Consider the following 24955-nt stretch of genomic DNA (forward strand, 5'->3'; position numbering starts at 1 on the left):
AACGTTGTGCAAGGTTCTGCAACCCTTTGAACTTGCCACACGTGAAGTCAGTTCAGACACTGCCAGCCTGAGTCAGGTCATTCCCCTCATCAGGCTTTTGCAGAAGAAGCTGGAGACATTGAAGGAGGAGCTAAAACAGAGCGATTCCGCTAGGCATGTGGGACTTGTGGATGGAGCCCTTCATTCGCTTAACCAGGATTCACGGGTGGTCAATCTGTTGAAATCAGAGCACTACATTTTGGCCACCGTGCTCGATCCTAGATTTAAAACCTACGTTGTATCTTTTTTTCCGGCAGACACAAGTCTGCAAAGGTTCAAAGACCTGCTGGTGAGAAAATTGTCAAGTCAAGCGAAACGTGACCCGTCAACATCTCCTCCTTCACATTCTCCCGCAACTTGGGGTGCGAGGAAAAGGCTAAGAATTCCGAGCCACCCGCTGGCGGTGATGCAGGGCAGTCTGGAGCGAGTGCTGACATCTGGTCCGGACTGAAGGACCTGCCAATGATTACTGACATGTCGTCTACTGTCACTGCATATGATTCTGTCACCATTGAAAGAATGGTGGAGGATTATATGAGTGACCGCATCCAAGTAGGCACGTCAGACAGTCCGTATGTATACTGGCAGGAAAAAGAGGCAATTTGGAGGCCCTTGCACAAACTGGCTTTATTCTACCTAAGTTGCCCTCCCTCCAGTGTGTACTCCGAAAGAGTGTTTAGTGCAGCTGCTCACCTTGTCAGCAATCGGCATACGAGGTTACTTCCAGAAAATGTGGAGAAGATGATGTTCATCAAAATGAATTATAATCAATTCCTCCGTGGAGACATTCACCAGCAGCAATTGCCTCCAGAAAGTACACAGGGACCTGAGATGGTGGATTCCAGTGGGGACGAATTAATAATCTGTGAGAAGGGGGATGTACACAGTGAAAGGGGTGAGGAATCGGAGGATGATGATGAGGTGGACATCTTGCCTCTGTAGAGCCAGTTTGTGCAAGGAGAGATTGATTGCTTCTTTTTTTGGTGGGGGCCCAAACCAACCAATCATTTCAATCCACAGTCGTGTGGCAGACCCTGTCGCTGAAATGATGGGTTTGTTAAAGTGTGCATGTCCTGTTTATACAACATAAGGGTGGGTGGGAGGGCCCAAGGACAATTCCATCTTGCACCTCTTTTTTCTTTCATTTTTCTTTGCATCATGTGCTGTTTGGGGACAATTTTTTTGAAGTGCCATCCTGCCTGACACTGCAGTGCCACTCCTAGATGGGCCAGGTGTTTGTGTCGGCCACTTGGGTCGCTTAGCTTAGTCACACAGCTACCTCATTGCGCCTCTTTTTTTCTTTGCATCATGTGCTGTTTGGGGACAATTTTTTTAATCTGCCATCCTGTCTGACACTGCAGTGCCACTCCTAGATGGGCCAGGTGTTTGTGTCGGCCACTTGGGTCGCTTAGCTTAGTCACACAGCTACCTCATTGCGCCTCTTTTTTTCTTTGCATCATGTGCTGTTTGGGGACAATTTTTTTAATCTGCCATCCTGTCTGACACTGCAGTGCCACTCCTAGATGGGCCAGGTGTTTGTGTCGGCCACTTGGGTCGCTTAGCTTAGTCACACAGCTACCTCATTGCGCCTCTTTTTTTTCTTTGCATCATGTGCTGTTTGGTGACTATTTTTTTGAAGTGCCATCCTGTCTGACACTGCAGTGCCACTCCTAGATGGGCCAGGTGTTTGTGTCGGCCACTTGTGTCACTTAGCTTAGTCACACAGCGACCTTGGTGCGCCTCTTTTTTTCTTTGCATCATGTGCTGTTTGGGGACTATTTTTTTGAAGTGCCATCCTGTCTGACACTGCAGTGCCATTCCTAGATGGTCCAGGTGTTTGTGTCGGCCACTTGGGTCGCTTAGCTTAGTCACACAGCTACCTCACTGCACCTCTTTTTTCTTTGCATCATGTGCTGTTTGGGGACAATTTTTGTGAAGTGCTATCCTGCCTGACACTGCAGTGCCACTCCTAGATGGGCCAGGTGTTTGTGTCGGCCACTTGTGTCGCTTAGCTTAGCCATCCAGCGACCTCGGTGCAAATTTTAGGACTAAAAATAATATTGTAAGGTGTGAGGTGTTCAGAATAGACTGAAAATGAGTGGAAATTATGGTTATTGAGGTTAATAATACTATGGGATCAAAATGACCCCCAAATTGTATGATTTAAGCTGTTTTTGAGGGTTTTTTATTTTTTAAAAACCGAATCCAAAACACACCCGAATCCGACAAAAAATTTTCAGGGAGGTTTTGCCAAAACCGTGTTTTGGATTCGGACGCGGAACAGACTCCTAAACCAAAACACAAATCCCGAAAAATGTCCGGTGCACATCACTAATATATATCCACTGTGACACCAGCACTCCAGGCATCCCCTGCAGGGTGTAACTTGCTCCGGTGCCCTCCCCGGGACCACGTCCCTTGTATTGTACAGGAGAAAGAGACGGCAATCAGAGACTTGTGATTCAAATACCGATGTATTCACTGCAGTCTGACTGCACTGAATACATTGTTTATTTGAATAACATGTCTCCGAGTGCCGCCTCTTCTTTCTCCTGTATATATATATATATATATATATATATATATATATTAGTGATGAGCGGGTTCGGATCCTCGGGATCCGACCCGCCCGAACTTCACCTTTTTTTTACACGGGTCCGAGCGACTCGGATCCTCCCGCCTTGCTTGGTTAACCCGAGCGCGCCCGAACGTCATCATCCCGCTGTCGGATTCTCGCGAGATTCGGATTCTATATAAGGAGCCGCGCATCGCCGCCATTTTCACACGTGCATTGAGATTGATAGGGAGAGGACGTGGCTGGCGTCCTCTCCGTTATATTAGAAAAGAACAGAGTAAACTGAGTGACTTAGTTATGTGGGGAGGATTGGGGACGGGGAGCAGCTGTTAGGGAGTACAGTGCAGTGTTTACCACCAGTGAGTTAGTTTAATCCTTTGTTTCTCTGCCTTAAAAAAAACGCTCCACCATATCTGTGCTCAGTGTGCTGCACTGCTGCATGATATATCTGTGCTGAGTGCACTGCTCACACTGCCTAATTGTGGGGACTGGGGAGCAGTTATAGCAGGAGTACAGTGCACAGTTTTGCTGACAGTGACCACCAGTCCAGTATACGTTTGTCTGCCTGAAAAACACTCCTGTGGTGGTTTTTTTCCCCCTTCATACTAGTTTAGCAGTCTGCTGACAGTGTCCACCAGGTCCGTTATATACAGTATATTATATATATAAGCAGTACGGTAGGCCACGGCTGCACCTACCTCTGTGTCGTCAGTGCACTCGTCGTCCATAAGTAATATAATACTATACTTACTATCCATCCATCTACATTGTATTGTATACCTACCTGTGGTGTTTTTTTCTTTCTTCATACTAGTTTAGCAGTCTGCTGACAGTGTCCACCAGGTCCGTTATATACAGTATATTATATATATAAGCAGTACGGTAGGCCACGGCTGTACCTACCTCTGTGTCGTCAGTGCACTCGTCGTCCATAAGTAATATAATACTATACTTACTATCCATCCATCTACATTATTGTATACCTACCTGTGGTGGTTTTTTTTTCCTTCATACTAGTTTAGCAGTCTGCTGACAGTGTCCACCAGGTCCGTTATATACAGTATATTATATATATAAGCAGTACGGTAGGCCACGGCTGTACCTACCTCTGTGTCGTCAGTGCACTCGTCGTCCATAAGTAATATAATACTATACTTACTATCCATCCATCTACATTGTATTGTATACCTACCTGTGGTGGTTTTTTTTTTCTTCATACTAGTTTAGCAGTCTGCTGACAGTGTCCACCAGGTCCGTTATATACAGTATATTATATATATATAAGCAGTACGGTAGGCCACGGCAGTGCACTCGTCGTCCATAAGTAATATAATACTATACTTACTATCCATCCATCTACATTGTATTGTATACCTACCTGTGGTGGGTTTTTTTTTCTTCATACTAGTTTAGCAGTCTGCTGACAGTGTCCACCAGGTCCGTTATATACAGTATATTATATATATAAGCAGTACGGTAGGCCACGGCTGTACCTACCTCTGTGTCGTCAGTGCACTCGTCATCCATAAGTAATATAATACTATACTTACTATCCATCCATCTACATTATTGTATACCTACCTGTGGTGGTTTTTTTTTTCTTCATACTAGTTTAGCAGTCTGCTGACAGTGTCCACCAGGTCCGATATATATACAGTATATTATATATATAAGCAGTACGGTAGGCCACGGCTGTACCTACCTCTGTGTCGTCAGTGCACTCGTCGTCCATAAGTAATATAATACTATACTTACTATCCATCCATCTACATTGTATTGTATACCTACCTGTGGTGTTTTTTTCTTTCTTCATACTAGTTTAGCAGTCTGCTGACAGTGTCCACCAGGTCCGTTATATACAGTATATTATATATATAAGCAGTACGGTAGGCCACGGCTGTACCTACCTCTGTGTCGTCAGTGCACTCGTCGTCCATAAGTAATATAATACTATACTTACTATCCATCCATCTACATTATTGTATACCTACCTGTGGTGTTTTTTTTTTCTTCATACTAGTTTATCAGTCTGCTGACAGTGTCCACCAGGTCCGTCATATACAGTATATTATATATATAAGCAGTACGGTAGGCCACGGCTGTACCTACCTCTGTGTCGTCAGTGCACTCGTCCTCCATAAGTAATATAATACTATACTATCCATCCATCTACATTGTATACCTGTGGTGGCTTTTAGTTGTGCGCATAAAAATATGGAGAACAAAAATGTGGAGGTTAAAAAAATATGGAAAGATCAAGATCCACTTCCACCTCGTGCTGAAGCTGCTGCCACTAGTCATGGCCGAGACGATGAAATGCCATCAACGTCGTCTGCCAAGGCCGATGCCCAATGTCATAGTACAGAGCATGTAAAATTCAAAACAAAATAGATCAGTAAAAAAATGACCCAAAAATCAAAATTAAAAGCGTCTGAGGAGAAGCGTAAACTTCCCAATATGGCATTTACGACATGGAGTGGCAAGGAACGGCTGAGGCCCTGGCCTATGTTCATGGCTAGTGGTTCAGCTTCACATGAGGATGGAAGCACTCATCCTCTCGCTAGAAAAAAGAAAAGACTTGCGGCAAAAGCACAGCAAAGAACTATGCGTTCTTCGAAATCCTAAAGGAGAGTCCAATTGTGTCGGTTGCGATGCCTGACCTTCCCAACACTGGACGGGAAGAGCTTGCGCCTTCCACCATTTGCACGCCCCCTGCAAGTGCTGGAAGGAGCACCCGCAGTCCAGTTCCTGATAGTCAAATTGAAGATGTCACTGTTGAAGTACACCAGGATGAGGATATGGGTGTTGCTGGCGCTGGGGAGGAAATTGACAAGGAGGATTCTGATGGTGAGGTGGTTTGTTTAAGTCAGGCACCCGGGGAGACACCTGTTGTCCGTGGGAGGAATATGGCCATTGACATGCCTGGTCAAAATACAAAAAAAATCAGCTCTTCAGTGTGGAATTATTTCAACAGAAACGCGGACAACTGGTGTCAAGCCGTGTGTTGCCTTTGTCAAGCTGTAATAAGTAGGGGTAAGGACGTTAACCACCTCGGAACATCCTCCCTTATACGTCACCTGCAGCGCATTCATAATAAGTCAGTGACAAGTTCAAAAACTTTGGGCGACAGCGGAAGCAGTCCACTGACCAGTAAATCCCTTCCTCTTGTAACCAAGCTCGCGCAAACCACACCACCAACTCCCTCAGTGTCAATTTCCTCCTTACCCAGGAAAGCCAATAGTCCTGCAGGCCATGTCACTGGCAAGTCTGACGAGTCCTCTCCTGCCTGGGATTCCTCCGATGCATCCTTGAGTGTAACGCCTACTGCTGCTGGCGCTGCTGTTGTTGCTGCTGGGAGTCGATCGTCATCCCAGAGGGGAAGTCGGAAGACCACTTGTACTACTTCCAGTAAGCAATTGACTGTCCAACAGTCCTTTGCGAGGAAGATGAAATATCACAGCAGTCATCCTGTAGCAAAGCGGATAACTGAGGCCTTGACAACTATGTTGGTATTAGACGTGCGTCCAGTATCTGCCGTTAGTTCACAGGGAACTAGACAATTGCTTGAGGTAGTGTGCCCCCGTTACCAAATACCATCTAGGTTACACTTCTCTAGGCAGGCGATACCGAGAATGTACACGTACGTAAAAAAAGACTCACCGGTGTCCTAAAAAATGCAGTTGTACCCAATGTCCACTTAACCACGGACATGTGGACAAGTGGAGCAGGGCAGACTCAGGACTACATGACTGTGACAGCCCACTGGGTAGATGTATTGCCTCCCGCTGCAAGAACAGCAGCGGCGGCACCAGTAGCAGCATCTCGCAAACGCCAACTCGTTCCTAGGCAGGCTACGCTTTGTATCACCGCTTTCCAGAATACGCACACAGCTGAAAACCTCTTACGGCAACTGAGGAAGATCATCGCAGAATGGCTTACCCCAATTGGACTCTCCTGGGGATTTGTGGCATCGGACAACGCCAGCAATATTGTGCGTGCATTACATCTGGGCAAATTCCAGCACGTCCCATGTTTTGCACATACCTTGAATTTGGTGGTGCAGAATTATTTTAAAAAACGACAGGGGCGTGCAAGAGATGCTGTCGGTGGCCAGAAGAATTGCGGGCCACTTTCGGCGTACAGGCACCGCGTACAGTAGACTGGAGCACCACCAAAAACACCTGAACCTGCCCTGCCATCATCTGAAGCAAGAGGTGGTAACGAGGTGGAATTCAACCCTCTATATGCTTCAGAGGATGGAGGAGCAGCAAAAGGCCATTCAAGCCTATACATCTGGCCACGATATAGGCAAAGGAGGTGGAATGCACCTGTCTCAAGCGCAGTGGAGAATGATTTCAACGTTGTGCAAGGTTCTGCAACCTTTTGAACTTGCCACATGTGAAGTCAGTTCAGACACTGCCAGCCTGAGTCAGGTCATTCCCCTCATCAGGCTTTTGCAGAAGAAGCTGGAGGCATTGAAGGAGGAGCTAAAACAGAGCGATTCCGCTGGGCATGTGGGACTTGTGGATGGAGCCCTTCATTCGCTTAACCAGGATTCACGGGTGGTCAATCTGTTGAAATCAGAGCACTACATTTTGGCCACCGTGCTCGATCCTAGATTTAAAACCTACGTTGGATCTCTCTTTCCGGCAGACACAAGTCTGCAGAGGTTCAAAGAACTGCTGGTGAGAAAATTGTCAAGTCAAGCGGAACGCGACCCGTCAACATCTCCTCCTTCACATTCTCCCGCAACTGGGGGTGCGAGGAAAAGGCTACGAATTCCGAGCCCACCCGCTGGCGGTGATGCAGGGCAGTCTGGAGCGACTGCTGATGCTGATATCTGGTCCGGACTGAAGGACCTGCCAACGATTACTGACATGTCGTCTACTGTCACTGCATATGATTCTCTCACCATTGAAAGAATGGTGGAGGATTATATGAGTGACCGCATCCAAGTAGGCACGTCAGACAGTCCGTACGTATACTGGCAGGAAAAAGAGGCAATTTGGAGGCCCTTGCACAAACTGGCTTTATTCTACCTAAGTTGCCCTCCCTCCAGTGTGTACTCCGAAAGAGTGTTTAGTGCCGCCGCTCACCTTGTCAGCAATCGGCGTACGAGGTTACTTCCAGAAAATGTGGAGAAGATGATGTTCATTAAAAGGAATTATAATCAATTCCTCCATGGAGACATTCACCAGCAGCAATTGCCTCCAGAAAGTACACGGGGACCTGAGATGGTGGATTCCAGTGGGGACGAATTAATAATCTGTAAGGAGGGGGATGTACACAGTGAAAGGGGTGATGAATCGGACGATGATGATGAGGTGGACATCTTGCCTCTGTAGAGCCAGTTTGTGCAAGGAGAGATTGATTGCTTCTTTTTTGGTGGGGGCCCAAACCAACCAGTCATTTCAGTCACAGTCATGTGGCAGACCCTGTCGCTGAAATGATGGGTTCGTTAAAGTGTGCATGTCCTGTTTTTACAACATAAGGGTGGGTGGGAGGGCCCAAGGACAATACCATCTTGCACCTCTTTTTTCTTTCATTTTTCTTTGCGTCATGTGCTGTTTGGGGACTATTTTTTGGAAGGGCCATCCTGCGTGACGCTGCAGTGCCACTCCTAGATGGGCCAGGTGTTTGTGTCGGCCACTTGGGTCGCTTAGCTTAGTCACACAACGACTTTGGTGCAGCTCTTTTTTTCTTTGCATCATGTGCTGTCTGGGGACTATTTTTTTAAGTGCCATCCTGTCTGACACTAAAGTGCCACTCCTAGATGGGCCAGGTGTTTGTGTCGGCCACTAGGGTCGCTTAGCTTAGTCGTCACACAGCTACCTCATTGCGCCTCTTTTTTCTTTGCGTCATGTGCTGTTTGGGGAGTATTTTTTGGAAGGGCCATCCTGCGTGACACTGCAGTGCCACTCCTAGATGGGCCAGGTGTTTGTGTCGGCCACTAGGGTCGCTTAGCTTAGTCGTCACACAGCTACCTCATTGCGCCTCTTTTTTTCTTTGCGTCATGTGCTGTTTGGGGAGTATTTTTTGGAAGGGCCATCCTGCGTGACACTGCAGTGCCACTCCTAGATGGGCCAGGTGTTTGTGTCGGCCACTAGGGTCGCTTAGCTTAGTCGTCACACAGCTACCTCATTGCGCCTCTTTTTTTCTTTGCGTCATGTGCTGTTTGGGGACTATTTTTTGGAAGGGCCATCCTGCGTGACACTGCAGTGCCACTCCTAGATGGGCCAGGTGTTTGTGTCGGCCACTTGGGTCGCTTAGCTTAGTCACACAACGACTTTGGTGCAGCTCTTTTTTTCTTTGCATCTTGTGCTGTTTGGGGACTATTTTTTTAAGTGCCATCCTGTCTGACACTGCAGTGCCACTCCTAGATGGGCCAGGTGTTTGTGTCGGCCACTAGGGTCGCTTAGCTTAGTCGTCACACAGCTACCTCATTGCGCCTCTTTTTTTCTTTGCATCATGTGCTGTTTGGGGACTATTTTTTTGAAGTGCCATCCTGCCTGACACTGCAGTGCCACTCCTAGATGGGCCAGGTGTTTGTGTCGGCCACTTGTGTCGCTTAGCTTAGCCATCCAGCGACCTCGGTGCAAATTTTAGGACTAAAAATAATATTGTGAGGTGTGAGGTGTTCAGAATAGACTGAAAATGAGTGGAAATTATGGTTATTGAGGTTAATAATACTATGGGATCAAAATGACCCCCAAATTCTATGATTTAAGCTGTTTTTTAGGGTTTTTTGAAAAAAACACCCGAATCCAAAACACACCCGAATCCGACAAAAAAAATTCGGTGAGGTTTTGCCAAAACGCGTTCGAACCCAAAACACGGCCGCGGAACCGAACCCAAAACCAAAACACAAAACCCGAAAAATTTCAAGTGCACATCTCTAGTATTTATACCCATGTCAATTATTCTATTAGACAAGAAATTGATAGCTAAGTCCGGTTATCCGGAAGTGACGTCACTTCCGCCCGGAATCCACGAATTTATGACCCTTTATTAAACTAAAATATTTATTCTTATATAAGTGTGGTAGCGTCCATGTTTACATACAACTGAAGATACAGTGCAGGCTAAGGCAGCCGTTCTGCTTCTGCCATAATTTCCACTCATTTTCAGTCTATTCTGAATACCTCACACCTCACAATATTATTTTTAGTACTAAAATTTGCACCGAGGTAGCTGTGTGAGTAAGCTAAGCGACCCTAGTGGCCGACACAAACACCTGGCCCATCTAGGAGTGGCACTGCAGTGTCACGCAGGATGGCCCTTCCAAAAAACACTCCCCAAACAGCACATGACGCAAAGAAAAAAAGAGGCGCAATGAGGTAGCTGTGTGAGTAAGCTAAGCGACCCTAGTGGCCGACACAAACACCTGGCCCATCTAGGAGTGGCACTGCAGTGTCACGCAGGATGGCCCTTCCAAAAAACACTCCCCAAACAGCACATGATGCAAAGAAAAAAAGAGGCGCAATGAGGTAGCTGTGTGAGTAAGCTAAGCGACCCTAGTGGCCGACACAAACACCTGGCCCATCTAGGAGTGGCACTGCAGTGTCACGCAGGATGGCCCTTCCAAAAAACACTCCCCAAACAGCACATGACGCAAAGAAAAAAAGAGGCGCAATGAGGTAGCTGTGTGAGTAAGATAAGCGACCCTAGTGGCCGACACAAACACCGGGCCCATCTAGGAGTGGCACTGCAGTGTCACGCAGGATAACCCTTCCAAAAAACACTCCCCAAACAGCACATGACGCAAAGAAAAAAAGAGGCGCAATGAGGTAGCTGTGTGAGTAAGATAAGCGACCCTTAGTGGCCGACACAAACACCTGGCCCATCTAGGAGTGGCACTGCAGTGTCACGCAGGATGGCCCTTCCAAAAAACACTCCCCAAACAGCACATGACGTAAAGAAAAAAAGAGGCGCAATGAGGTAGCTGTGTGAGTAAGCTAAGCGACCCTAGTGGCCGACACAAACACCTGGCCCATCTAGGAGTGGCACTGCAGTGTCACGCAGGATGGCCCTTCCAAAAAACACTCCCCAAACAGCACATGACGCAAAGAAAAAAAGAGGCGCAATGAGGTAGCTGTGTGAGTAAGCTAAGCGACCCTAGTGGCCGACACAAACACCTGGCCCATCTAGGAGTGGCACTGCAGTGTCACGCAGGATGGCCCTTCCAAAAAACACTCCCCAAACAGCACATGACGCAAAGAAAAAAAGAGGCGCAATGAGGTAGCTGTGTGAGTAAGATAAGCGACCCTAGTGGCCGACACAAACACCTGGCCCATCTAGGAGTGGCACTGCAGTGTCACGCAGGATGGCCCTTCCAAAAAACACTCCCCAAACAGCACATGACGCAAAGAAAAATGAAAGAAAAAAGAGGTGCAAGATGGAATTGTCCTTGGGCCCTCCCACCCACCCTTATGTTGTATAAACAGGACATGCACACTTTAACCAACCCATCATTTCAGTGACATGGTCTGCCACACGACTGTGACTGAAATGACGGGTTGGTTTGGACCCCCACCAAAAAAGAAGCAATTAATCTCTCCTTGCACAAACTGGCTCTACAGAGGCAAGATGTCCACCTCATCATCATCCTCCGATATATCACCGTGTACATCCCCCTCCTCACAGATTATCAATTCGTCCCCACTGGAATCCACCATCTCAGCTCCCTGTGTACTTTGTGGAGGCAATTGCTGCTGGTCAATGTCTCCACGGAGGAATTGATTATAATTCATTTTAATGAACATCATCTTCTCCACATTTTCTGGAAGTAACCTCGTACGCCGATTGCTGACAAGGTGAGCGGCGGCACTAAACACTCTTTCGGAGTACACACTTGTGGGAGGGCAATTTAGGTAGAATAAAGCCAGTTTGTGCAAGGGCCTCCAAATTGCCTCTTTTTCCTGCCAGTATAAGTACGGACTGTCTGACGTGCCTACTTGGATGCGGGCACTCATATAATCCTTCACCATTCTTTCAATGGGGAGAGAATCATATGCAGTGACAGTAGACGACATGTCCGTAATCGTTGTCAGGTCCTTCAGTCCGGACCAGATGTCAGCACTCGCTCCAGACTGCCCTGCATCACCGCCAGCGGGTGGCTCGGAATTCTTAGCCTTTTCCTCGCACCCCAAGTTGCGGGAGAATGTGAAGGAGGAGATGTTGACGGGTCACGTTTCGCTTGACTTGACAATTTTCTCACCAGCAGGTCTTTGAACCTTTGCAGACTTGTGTCTGCCGGAAAAAAAGATAGACGACAGTAGACGACATGTCCGTAATCGTTGTCAGGTCCTTCAGTCCGGACCAGATGTCAGCATCAGCAGTCGCTCCAGACTGCCCTGCATCACCGCCAGCGGGTGGGCTCGGAATTCTGAGCCTTTTCCTCGCACCCCCAGTTGCGGGAGAATGTGAAGGAGGAGATGTTGACGGGTCGCGTTCCGCTTGACTTGACAATTTTCTCACCAGCAGGTCTTTGAACCCCAGCAGACTTGTGTCTGCCGGAAAGAGAGATCCAAGGTAGGTTTTAAATCTAGGATCGAGCACGGTGGCCAAAATGTAGTGATCTGATTTCAACAGATTGACCACCCGTGAATCCTTGTTAAGCGAATTAAGGGCTCCATCCACAAGTCCCACATGCCTAGCGGAATCGCTCCGTGTTAGCTCCTCCTTCAATGTCTCCAGCTTCTTCTGCAAAAGCCTGATGAGGGGAATGACCTGACTCAGGCTGGCAGTGTCTGAACTGACTTCACGTGTGGCAAGTTCAAAGGGCAGCAGAACCTTGCACAACGTTGAAATCATTCTCCACTGCGCTTGAGACAGGTGCATTCCACCTCCTATATTGTGCTGAATTGTATAGGCTTGAATGGCCTTTTGCTGCTCCTGCAACCTCTGAAGCATATATAGGGTTGAATTCCACCTCGTTACCACTTCTTGCTTCAGATGATGGCAGGGCAGGTTCAGGCGTTTTTGGTGTTGCTCCAGTCTTCTGTACGTGGTGCCTGTACGCCGAAAGTGGCCCGCAATTCTTCTGGCCACCGACAGCATCTCTTGCACGCCCCTGTCGTTTTTTAAAAAATTCTGCACCACCAAATTCAAGGTATGTGCAAAACATGGGACGTGCTGGAATTTGCCCATATTTAATGCACACACAATATTGCTGGCGTTGTCCGATGCCACAAATCCACAGGAGAGTCCAATTGGGGTAAGCCATTCCGCGATGATCTTCCTCAGTTGCCGTAAGAGGTTTTCAGCTGTGTGCGTATTCTGGAAACCAGTGATACAAAGCGTAGCCTGCCTAGGAAAGAGTTGGCATTTGCGAGATGCTGCTACTGGTGCCGCCGCTGCTGTTCTTGCGGCGGGAGTCCATACATCTACCCAGTGGGCTGTCACAGTCATATAGTCCTGACCCTGCCCTGCTCCACTTGTCCACATGTCCGTGGTTAAGTGGACATTGGGTACAACTGCATTTTTTAGGACACTGGTGAGTCTTTTTCTGACGTCCGTGTACATTCTCGGTATCGCCTGCCTAGAGAAGTGGAACCTAGATGGTATTTGGTAACGGGGGCACACTACCTCAAGAAATTGTCTAGTTCCCTGTGAACTAACGGCGGATACCGGACGCACGTCTAACACCAACATAGTTGTCAAGGCCTCAGTTATCCGCTTTGCAACAGGATGACTGCTGTGATATTTCATCTTCCTCGCAAAGGACTGTTGGACAGTCAATTGCTTGGTGGAAGTAGTAAAAGTGGGCTTACGACTTCCCCTCTGGGATGACCATCGACTCCCAGCAGCAACAACAGCAGCGCCAGCAGCAGTAGGCGTTACAAGCAAGGATGCATCGGAGGAATCCCAGGCAGGAGAGGACTCGTCAGAATTGCCAGTGACATGGCCTGCAGGACTATTGGCATTCCTGGGGAAGGAGGAAATTGACACTGAGGGAGTTGGTGGGGTGGTTTGCGTGAGCTTGGTTACAAGAGGAAGGGATTTACTGGTCAGTGGACTGCTTCCGCTGTCGCCCAAAGTTTTTGAACTTGTCACTGACTTATTATGAATGCGCTGCAGGTGACGTATAAGGGAGGATGTTCCGAGGTGGTTAACGTCCTTACCCCTACTTATTACAGCTTGACAAAGGCAACACACGGCTTGACAAATGTTGTCCGCATTTCTGTTGAAATACTTCCACACCGAAGAGCTGATTTTTTTGGTATTTTCACCAGGCATGTCAACGGCCATATTCCTCCCACGGACAACAGGTGTCTCCCCGGGTGCCTGACTTAAACAAACCACCTCACCATCAGAATCCTCCTTGTCAATTTCCTCCCCAGCGCCAGCAACACCCATATCCTCCTCATCCTGGTGTACTTCAACACTGACATCTTCAATCTGACTATCAGGAACTGGACTGCGGGTGCTCCTTCCAGCACTTGCAGGGGGCGTGCAAATGGTGGAAGGCGCATGCTCTTCACGTCCAGTGTTGGGAAGGTCAGGCATCGCAACCGACACAATTGGACTCTCCTTGTAGATTTGGGATTTCGAAGAACGCACAGTTCTTTGCGGTGCTTTTGCCAGCTTGAGTCTTTTCATTTTTCTAGCGAGAGGCTGAGTGCTTCCATCCTCATGTGAAGCTGAACCACTAGCCATGAACATAGGCCAGGGCCTCAGCCGTTCCTTGCCACTCCGTGTGGTAAATGGCATATTGGCAAGTTTACGCTTCTCCTCCGACAATTTTATTTTAGATTTTTGAGTCCTTTTTTTACTGATATTTGGTGTTTTGGATTTTACATGCTCTGTACTATGACATTGGGCATCGGCCTTGGCAGACGACGTTGCTGGCATTTCATCGTCTCGGCCATGACTAGTGGCAGCAGCTTCAGCACGAGGTGGAAGTCGATCTTGATCTTTCCCTAATTTTGGAACCTCAACATTTTTGTTCTCCATATTTTAATAGGCACAACTAAAAGGCACCTCAGGTAAACAATGGAGATGGATGGATACTAGTATACTTATGGATGGACGAGCGACTGCCGACACAGAGGTAGCTACAGACATGGACTACCGTACTGTGTCTGCTGCTAATATAGACTGGATGATAATGAGATAAAATTAAAATATATATATATATATATATATATATATATATCACACTAGTACTGCAGCCGGACAGGTATATATTATGTAATGACGGACCTGCTGGACACTGTCTGTCAGACTCAGCACTGCAGACTCCTAAAGTAAGCTACTAGTATCAAGAAGATAGAAAAAAATAATAAACCACGGGTAGGTGGTAAACAATTATGGATGGACGAGCGACTGCCGACACAGAGGTAGCTACAGCCGTGGACTACCGTACTGTGTCTGCTGCTAATATAGACTGGATGATAATGAGATAAAATTAAAATATATATATATCACACTAGTACTGCAGCCGGACAGGTATATATTATGTAATGACGGACCTGCTGGACACTGTCTGTCAGCACTGCAGACTCCTAAAGTAAGCTACTAGTATCAAGAAGATAGAAAAAATAAATAAACCACGGGTAGGTGGTATACAATTATGGATGGACGAGCGACTGCCGACACAGAGGTAGCTACAGCCGTGGACTACCGTACTGTGTCTGCTGCTAATATAGACTGGATGATAATGAGATAAAATTAAAATATATATATATCACACTAGTACTGCAGCCGGACAGGTATATTATATTATGTAATGACGGACCTGCTGGACACTATCTGTCAGCACTGCAGACTCCTAAAGTAAGCTACTAGTATCAAGAAGATAGAAAAAATAAATAAACCACGGGTAGGTGGTATACAATTATGGATGGACGAGCGACTGCCGACACAGAGGTAGCTACAGCCGTGGACTACCGTACTGTGTCTGCTGCTAATATAGACTGGATGATAATGAGATAAAATTAAAAAATATATATATATATATATCACACTAGTACTGCAGCCGGACAGGTATATATTATGTAATGACGGACCTGCTGGACACTGTCTGTCAGACTCAGCACTGCAGACTCCTAAAGTAAGCTACTAGTATCAAGAAGATAGAAAAAAATAAATAAACCACGGGTAGGTGGTATACAATTATGGATGGACGAGCGACTGCCGACACAGAGGTAGCTACAGCCGTGGACTACCGTACTGTGTCTGCTGCTAATATAGACTGGATGATAATGAGATAAAATTAAAATATATATATATATCACACTAGTACTGCAGCCGGACAGGTATATATTATGTAATGACGGACCTGCTGGACACTGTCTGCAGAATGCGTTTATAAAAACACCACACGACGAGTGTTTAACTTTTTCAGGCAGACAATCACAATATACTGGTGGTCAGCAGACAATCACAATACTGGTGGTCAGTGGTCACTGGTCAGTCACACTGGCAGTGGCACTCTGGCAGCAAAAGTGTGCACTGTACTTAAAATATGTACTCCTGCTATAACTGCTCCCCAGTCTCCCCCACAATTAAGCTGTGTGAGCAGTGAGCACTCAGCAGTCAGATAATGATATACAGTATATGATGCAGCACACTGGGCTGAGCACAGATATGGTATGTGTGACCTTGTCACACTGTGTATCGTTTTTTTTCAGGCAGAGAACGGATTCATTAAACTGGTGGCACTGGTCACTGCCACTGGTCACACTATCAGCAGCAAGTAGTACTCCTCCTATATTATGCTCCCCAAAATTTGTGTCTCTCTCTCTCTAGTACTATTAGTCACTCTAAACGGAGAGGACGCCAGCCACGTCCTCTCCCTATCAATCTCAATGCACGTGTGAAAAATGGCGGCGACGCGCGGCTCCTTATATAGAATCCGAGTCTCGCAATAGAATCCGAGCCTCGCGAGAATCCGACAGCGGGATGATGACGTTCGGGCGCGCTCGGGTTAACCGAGCAAGGCGGGAGGATCCGAGCCTGCTCGGCCCCGTGTAAAAAAAGCTGAAGTTCGGCGGGTTCGGATTCAGAGAAACCGAACCCGCTCATCTCTAAATACGTGTCCATGCAGCTTACACCATTACACTCCTGAGGAAGTCCAAGCCGTGGGCATCGGATGAAACGCGCTGAGTGTTTATTCGTATGGACGACTATTGACAGATAAGCTGTCTTTTATCTTTATATTGTACGGGCAACTATTTTATTATTAGGATCAGTTTTGAATAAATGTATATTTTTTTATAAAAACATATTGCACTATCAGTCCTTTCTGCTTTTATCTTTTCTGTGTGAGGTAATAACCGGGGAGAAGCACCACCAGGATAACATTGATGAAAACTATTCCTATCATACGTTGAAGTCGTGATACTGTGCCATTCAAATAGGTGGTTGGAATTCCACCATTCACGGTACACCTTGAATTCACTGGGGTGATACCAAAGGTGGAGGTTATAATATATATGAAAAATTGCACTAGGAGACGCCTATTCTCATTTTTGTTTGCCATATATATATATATATATAGCCAGTTCTATGCTCCGGTGCCCTCCTCCAGGTATAAATACCAGATGGATACCAACTAGGACAAATGAGGCGGCACTCAGAGTCTTCAAACAAGTGAAAAATTGTAATGGTGCTTACAATTTTTCACTTGTTTGAAGACTCTGAGTGCCGCCTCATTTGTCCTAGTTGGTATATATATATATATATATATACACATACACATATATATATATATATATATATATATATACAGTGTGTGTGTGTGTGTGTGTGTATATATATATATATATATATATATATCAGGGATGTGCGGTGGCGTAAATTTCTCAGGAGGCACTGGTTAATAATACCACGATTTGATTTACACACAATATATGAGCCAAATGGTTCATGTGGGCATTATACACAGGTACAACAGTATAAACTCCTGAACATTTAGTGGGTTTTGATAAGAGATGGGCAGAAAAGATAAGCAGGTTAGGCACTGTCTCACCTGCCATAGACTTTTTACTTCAGAGATTTGGCTATAAAAATGATTAGAATAATGCAAAGAAGATATTTTTAACATATTCTTTGTATTTTTCACACACTTTATGCAGTCAAAACTCTGGCACAAACGTTAGTATGACAGGAAAGGCTCTGCCTCATCTGCCCCACCCCAACGCACATCACTGAATTATATATATATAAACATGTGTGTGTATATATACAGTATATATATATATATATATATATTTATACATATATATATATATATATATATATATATAACGTGCAAGGTTTTAAGCAGGTGTGGAAAAAATGCTGCAAATTAAAAATACTTAAAAAAAATACAAGTGTTAATACAGGTTGAGTATCCCTTATCCAAAATGCTTGGGGCCAGAAGAATTTTGGATATCGGATTTTTCCGTATTTTGGAATAATTGCATACAATAATGAGATATCATGGTGATGGGACCCAAGTCTAAGCACAGAATGCATTTATGTTACATATACACCTTATACACAAAGCCTGACGGTCATTTTAGCCATTATTTTTAATAACTTTGTGCATTAAACAAAGTGTGTGAACATTCACACAATTAATTTATGTTTCATATACACCATATACACACAGCCTGAAGGTCATTTAATACAATATTTTTAATAACTGTGCATTAAACAAAGTTTGTGTACAGTGAGCCATCAGAAAACAAAGGATTCACTATCTCACTCTCACTCAAAAAAGTCTGTATTTCGGAATACTCCGTATTTCGGAATATTTGGATATGTGACACTCAACCTGTAGTTTATTTTTAGCAATTAACAAAAAGCAAAATGAAAAAACAGAAGAGTATTAATTAAGCATTAATAATTTTTTTATTGCACTTTTAAATAAGTCTATTTGTATTCTGTATTTATGTATTGTGCTAAATTGTGTGTGCTTATTAGCTTTGAAAATTGTCGCTGAAGAGCCACCAGTCTTGTAGCTTTAGCGTAGTTTTTATGAAATTAGCCGTCTATTTACTGATGTTTTTTATCAGATTGTATTAATGAGTGCTGTCTAGCACTTCTAAGTGAGGCTGTTGCTGCTGAGAATTAGAGCGGCTGATGGTAATTCACAATTAATGGTACCATTATTGATATGTGACTGCTATATAAAGCTCGTGCTGACGTCTGGTAAGCCAACCTCCTGACGAAGTGATTACGAAATGCATTGAGGTGGGGCTTACCAGGCGCTTCTTGTTCCACATGAGCTGTCATCCCCGACTTCACCCGGTACAGGTGTCCTGACGGATCGGTCACTGAAGCTGGTGCGGTGCGTGGTCCCAGATCCAGGTGCAGCGGGCTGCAGCTTTTGCCTTGTGGTTTTACTTTTCATGTGATACACAGCCCACAGAGTGGGCCATCAGGGTACGAGTCCACTGCTATTCATTTGACCTATCCTGTGCATATATGTGGTTTATGAATTAAATTGATTTGCACTATGAGCGCATTCTCCTTCTTTTGCTATTTCCAGATACTTTGCTCTTGAGAGTCAGAGCTTTATGTGGAGAACTGCTGCATTGTGAATATACTCTGGTGATACAGCCCAGTGTTGTGCTTATACCTGTGGACTGAGACTAACTAATCACCAGCGCACCTGTACACATCTCTTTTCTGTGGATAAATATATATATATATATATATATATATATATACATACATACACACACAAATCCGCAGCACTCACCATCCCTAGATTTGGGGTGCAACACGGTGTGTGTCCACATTGTTTAAACAGAAATCACAGAGGCTATCACTCACTATATTAACTAACAATAATAAACAGTTGAGTTTAATGTATTTATCAATGCAGTAAAGCCTACAGCCAGTGGCGTAACTAGAAATTTTTCTCCCCCAAGCCAAGAAATTCTCCGTCGCCCCCCCCCCCCCCCACCCCCCATAATTGTCACTAGTATAGGGATGAACCGGCGCGCGCCGCAAAAAAGTGGCTTTGTTGAAATGGGCATATCTTCACATGAAGGGGCATGACATGCAGGAAAAGACTACCTTATACCCCAGTTTTGCAACCTGCACGCCCAGACGTTGGCCACCACAGGAAAGAAAAATAATCCTGATTCATGCCCCTTACATTATTTGTCATTTTTCCTCCTTATAGTAATGCCCAGTATACATTATGCCACATACTGCAATGGCCCTTAGACATTATGCCACACACAATAATGCACATGACACAATATGCACACACCATAATGCCCCCGACACATTATGCCACACACCGTAATTCCTGTGACACATTATGACAGGAATCGCAGTGCCCGTTATACATTATGCTACACACTGCAATGCCTCTGATACATTATAGCACATACAATGCCTGTGTCACATTATGACACACACCGCAATGACCCTGAGACATTATACCACATACCACAATGCCCGTGATATAGTATACCACACACCGTAATGCCTGACACATTATGACACACACCGCAATGTCCGTGATACATTATGCCACACACTGCAATGACCCTGAGACATTATACCACATGCCACAATGCCCGTGATATAGTATACCACACCGTAATGCCTGTGACACATACCGAAATGGCCGTTATACCCTATGCCACACACCGCAATGCCCGTTATACATTATGCCACACTGCAATGCCCCTGAAACATTATACCACATACCACAATGCCCGTGATATAGTATGCCACATACCGTAATGCCTGTGACACATTATGACACACACCTCAATGTCCGTGATAGTCCAAGGACGTGCAGTGAGCTAAATAGCTCAGGAGGCACTGGCTAACACCAGAGCCAGATTTACATGCACTATATGAGCCAAAGTGTACATCTGGGCATTATACACAGGTGCAGCAGTATAAACTCCTGGAAATTTGGTGAGTTTTGATCAGAGATGTGCAGAAAAGTTAGCCAGGTGAGGCACTGCCTCACCTGCCATAGACTTTTTACTCCAGAGTTTTGGCTATAAAAATTATTAGAATAATGCAAAGAAGATATTTCAAACATATTCTTTATATTTTTCATATACTTTATACAATCAAAACTCTGGTACAAACGCAAGTATGACAGGAAAGGCTCTGCCTCACCCTACCGCACGTCACTGCGTGATACATTATGCCACACACCGCAATGCCCATTACACATTAAGTTCTACAGTAAGGCTTCTAATTACTTTTAAATTACCTGCTCGTTGCCAGGGGTTTCATGCTCTTGGTTCCATGCACGGTGCCAGGGGTTTTCATGCTCAGGGTGTTATGCTCGTTGCCAGGGGTTTCATGCACTGGGTGTCATGCTCGTTGCCAGGGGTTTCATGCTCTTGGTTCCATGCACGGTGCCAGGGTATTTCATGCTCAGGGTGTCATGCTCGTTGCCAGGGGTTTCATGCACTGGGTGTCATGCTCGTTGCCAGGGGTTTCATGCACTGGGTGTCATGCTCGTTGCCAAGGGTTTCATGCACTGGGTGTCATGCTCGTTGCTAGGGGGTAATGCTTGTTGCTAGGGCTGTATTCCCAGTGCCACATATGCCCCCAGTGCCAGATATTTCCCCACAGTGCCAGGTACACACATGCACCCAATGCCAAATATGCCCCCCCCCCCCAAGTGCCAGGTACACATATACCCCCCCAGTGTCACATATGCCCCCTCAGTGCCACATATGCCCCCCAAGTGCCAAATATGCTCCCCCTCCCCCAGTGCCAGGTACAGCTCACCCCCACTCCCCCGCTGTTTTTTGAAGGAGGGACACGGAGGGCACAGCGCGCGCCTCTCCTGGGTCCCTCCTGTTAAATGAAGTGCCAGTTCGTGAGCCAATCAGAGCTCACGAACCGGCACTTCATTCAATAGACACGCCGGAGATGCAGGAGGGACACAGGAGAGGCGCGCGCTGTTCCCTCCATGTCCCTCCTTCACAGCAGCGGCTAGGGAAGGAGGGAGACAGCAGATTGACATGCGGACGGCTCGTCCGCATGTCAATCTGCGCTAAATCAGTGGCGGCGCCCCCCCCGCAGCCCTGCACCTCCAAGCCACCGCGAGGGCTGCGGGGTCAGTAGTTACGCCACTGCCTACAGCTCCCAGCAAGGGACCCCATTTTACTGTAGGTCCTACTCTATCATTCAATATAATTACCATAAAAATAGCTCTCACATCGGTGTCAAACTTTAGGTATGCTACCTGCTCTAAAGCTCACAACGACTTTGCTTTTAAAGGTGAGGCAGTTACCAACACACCTGTTGTAAAGCACCTGACATAAGCTATAATAAATAAGTTAAAACAGAGTGCATGAGAAAATGTAATCACAAATATATGAATACCAAAATTAATATAATAAACAAAAAGCACTAATCCAGGGCACTCACCATTCCTAGATTTGGGGTGCAACACGGCAGGTGACCACACTGTTTAAACAGAAATAACATACGCATACACACACATACATATGTATGTATGTGTATATATATATATATATATATATAATGCTTATTTCAGTTTACTGGTTAGTATTTTTGCCACTGTTTAAACAGAAATCACATACGCATACACACACATACATATGTATGTATGTATATATATATATATATATATATAAAAAATGCTTATTTCAGTTTACTGGTTAGTATTTTTGCCACTGTTTAAACAGAAATCACATACGCATACACACACACGTGTATATATATATATATATATATATATATATATATATATTTATTTATGATGCTTCTTTCAGTTTACTGGTTAGCATTTTTCCCAATTTAACAATATACATAAAATATGAAACTATAAATAAGGCAAATATATCATGAAAAAAATTCCATTGTGTTGAATATTTTTTTTTTAAATTATAAATGTATTTATTATATAGCTGTATTTACAGCCCGATGGCAACAGACATAAACATTCATAAACAAGATGATTAATTTACTGTATTTGTAATTGTACAAATCAATGTACAGTTAATTGTATAGCCCATTTACATTAGTTATGCATTATACATTAAGGATAATGACTGCATTGTAGTCAAATCCAAGCTTCAGATTGTCTATAGCATTAACCCTGCCTTTCATAGACTTTATTTGTGTGTTCTCGTCCTATATAATTACAGGTTTCAGTAATATTCAGTTAAAAAATATCTGCTCCAGGAATGTAAGCCTGTATAAATGGTGTCTTTTCGATATCATCTTTTATTCCAACTCCCGGAAAGTATACAGATGATAAGTCGACAGTTAAAAGGTTGACAGGCAATAGGTCGACACAAATTGGGCGACATGCATATGGTCAACATGGTCAAAAGGTGCATAGGTTCAAATAGGTGCATGTTTTTAGTCAGTAATACTATATATATATATATATATATATATAGTATTACTGACTGAAAACATGGTCATATATATACAGAACAAATTTTGCAATTATAAAACCTACTTTTCTAATCTATGTTTCTAGACTCTATCCTAATGTGTCCGAATTTACATTTCAACTATATTTCATACAAATAGTTAAAGATACGTTACACAATCAGTATCATGGTTTAGTAATAATACAAAGATAATGATAATAAAGAGAAGGTAAGACGTACCTGTCGGCACTAAGGACAGTCAAGGTAAATACTGACACTCCAACAGAAGTGAGCTGTATGAAAGATATAACCTTGCAACCCATTCTCCCAAAAAGCCACGTGTCCACCATATAGCGGGATGCATCTACCGGAACACATGTCAGGAGAAGAAGCAAGTCTCCGAAAGCTAGGCTGGTGATAAAAATATTGGGAACTGTCTGCATCGACTTAATCTTGAAAAATACTTTGATAAGTATTGTGTTCCCAAGGAGACCAACTGAAATGATAAGAGCATATGTGACAGAGATTATTGCCAGTATTTCTAAACCAAGGGACAAATCGTCATCTTCTCGGTAGAAAGTACCACTTCCATTCCAGTATATCAAACGAGCAGTGCCATTTGCGGCAGACGACAATGTCTGGTTAAGTGAAGGAAGATTTGCAGACATATTTTCTATCTTCTTTTTTTTCCTCCTGTGTTATGTGGAATTGATGAGCTGCATAACTGTAGACACTATTGCACACATTTAGTATCTCAGCTTTACTTGGTACATTCAAATATGTACATACTCCCTCTGAACCAAGGAACGTCGTCCAGCACCCATCAGTTTCAAAGAGTGGTTGTAAAAGTGCTCACAATCTGCTGTGAGAAGTGTGGGAGGCGCTGTAAATTAATACAGAATTTACACTCAGGAATCCTGGGAAAATGGGTTCTGTTCCTATTGCTGCCAGTTCAATCACTTCTTCTCATTGACTATGACAAAGATAAAAAAAAAACATTTTCTTTGATGCAGCATCACATTGTATTAAAATGGTAACTTCTAGCTTTAAATATGTAGCTAAAAGAGATAAGATAAAGCGTTTCGATAAAATATTAATTTGACTGTGATTCATTTAAGCATATTTTATTGTTTTATGAAGTATGAAGGTTAACGACAGGAGACAAAAGGATAATCTACTGTATTAGAGATGCTCCTTTTTTTTATAATAATAATATTAAGGTAATTTACCACACGACCAAGCAACAGCCATCTTGGTAAAAGACTTGATGCCTCCATGAAAGGACCATCGTAGAGACTGCGCAGTAGCAATCTTCAAGCTTCAACCCCCCCTCACTACAAGCTTCTCCATGTTACAGAAACATTCTTAAGGTGGGTACACAGTAGGTGACATGCTCTATGAGCGATGTCGCCTAGTGTTTCCCCCTCCCAGAAAGGGCGATCAGCGGCCAGCCGTACACACTGAGCGATATGACACTCATATCGCTCAGTGACGTTACGCAGCGGTCGGGCCGTGCAGGCAGCTCTTGGACGACAGTCCAGATTGAGCTGCCTGCATGGCCGACAACAAGTGTCGTTAATAACCCCTGCTGGTCCGCGCATCGTTTGTCGCCGGCGGCATACACACTTGTAGAGAAAATGAGAGATGTTGCTCAAGAAGGGTGAAAATGAGCGACGTCTACCATTTTCTCGGTAATTGTGTATGCACCATTAATTTATCTTTATTGTAGCAATCTGTAAATAATTAAGGGTTAGTGAAGCAGTTAAATACCAACATTTCAGGCAATTCTATTCTACATCTCTTGAAAAGGATATCAATCAGACTCTTCTCACTGACTATGCAAACTATTTCAGAAGTCTTTCATCACAAACTCATGACTGATGTTATTCTCAATGTTGTTGATGTCTTCTATACTTATGAAAAATTATTCACACAATCGGCGGCCGCGGGATGTAATGCCGGCCGAGCCCAGCGGCTGTGTGGGATGCCAGCCGAACACGATGTTTTCTTA

The 24955-nt window shown here is 44.7% G+C and overlaps 1 protein-coding gene across 1 annotated transcript in view; it reads right to left on the reverse strand.

Moving 5' to 3' along the window:
- The window catches only part of BRS3 (bombesin receptor subtype 3), a 65262-nt gene extending 41467 nt beyond the window's left edge, over positions 1 to 23795 (reverse strand). The window contains exon 1 of the mRNA XM_063935675.1: positions 23185 to 23795. Within this exon, the coding sequence (XP_063791745.1) occupies positions 23185 to 23612 (428 nt within the window). The 5' untranslated portion in view covers positions 23613 to 23795. The remainder of the gene's footprint in view (positions 1 to 23184) is intronic.
- Positions 23796 to 24955: the final 1160 nt, after the last annotated feature.

Source organism: Pseudophryne corroboree, chromosome 8 (genome assembly GCF_028390025.1).
Source record: "Pseudophryne corroboree isolate aPseCor3 chromosome 8, aPseCor3.hap2, whole genome shotgun sequence".
NCBI classification, from domain to species: Eukaryota; Metazoa; Chordata; class Amphibia; order Anura; family Myobatrachidae; genus Pseudophryne; species Pseudophryne corroboree.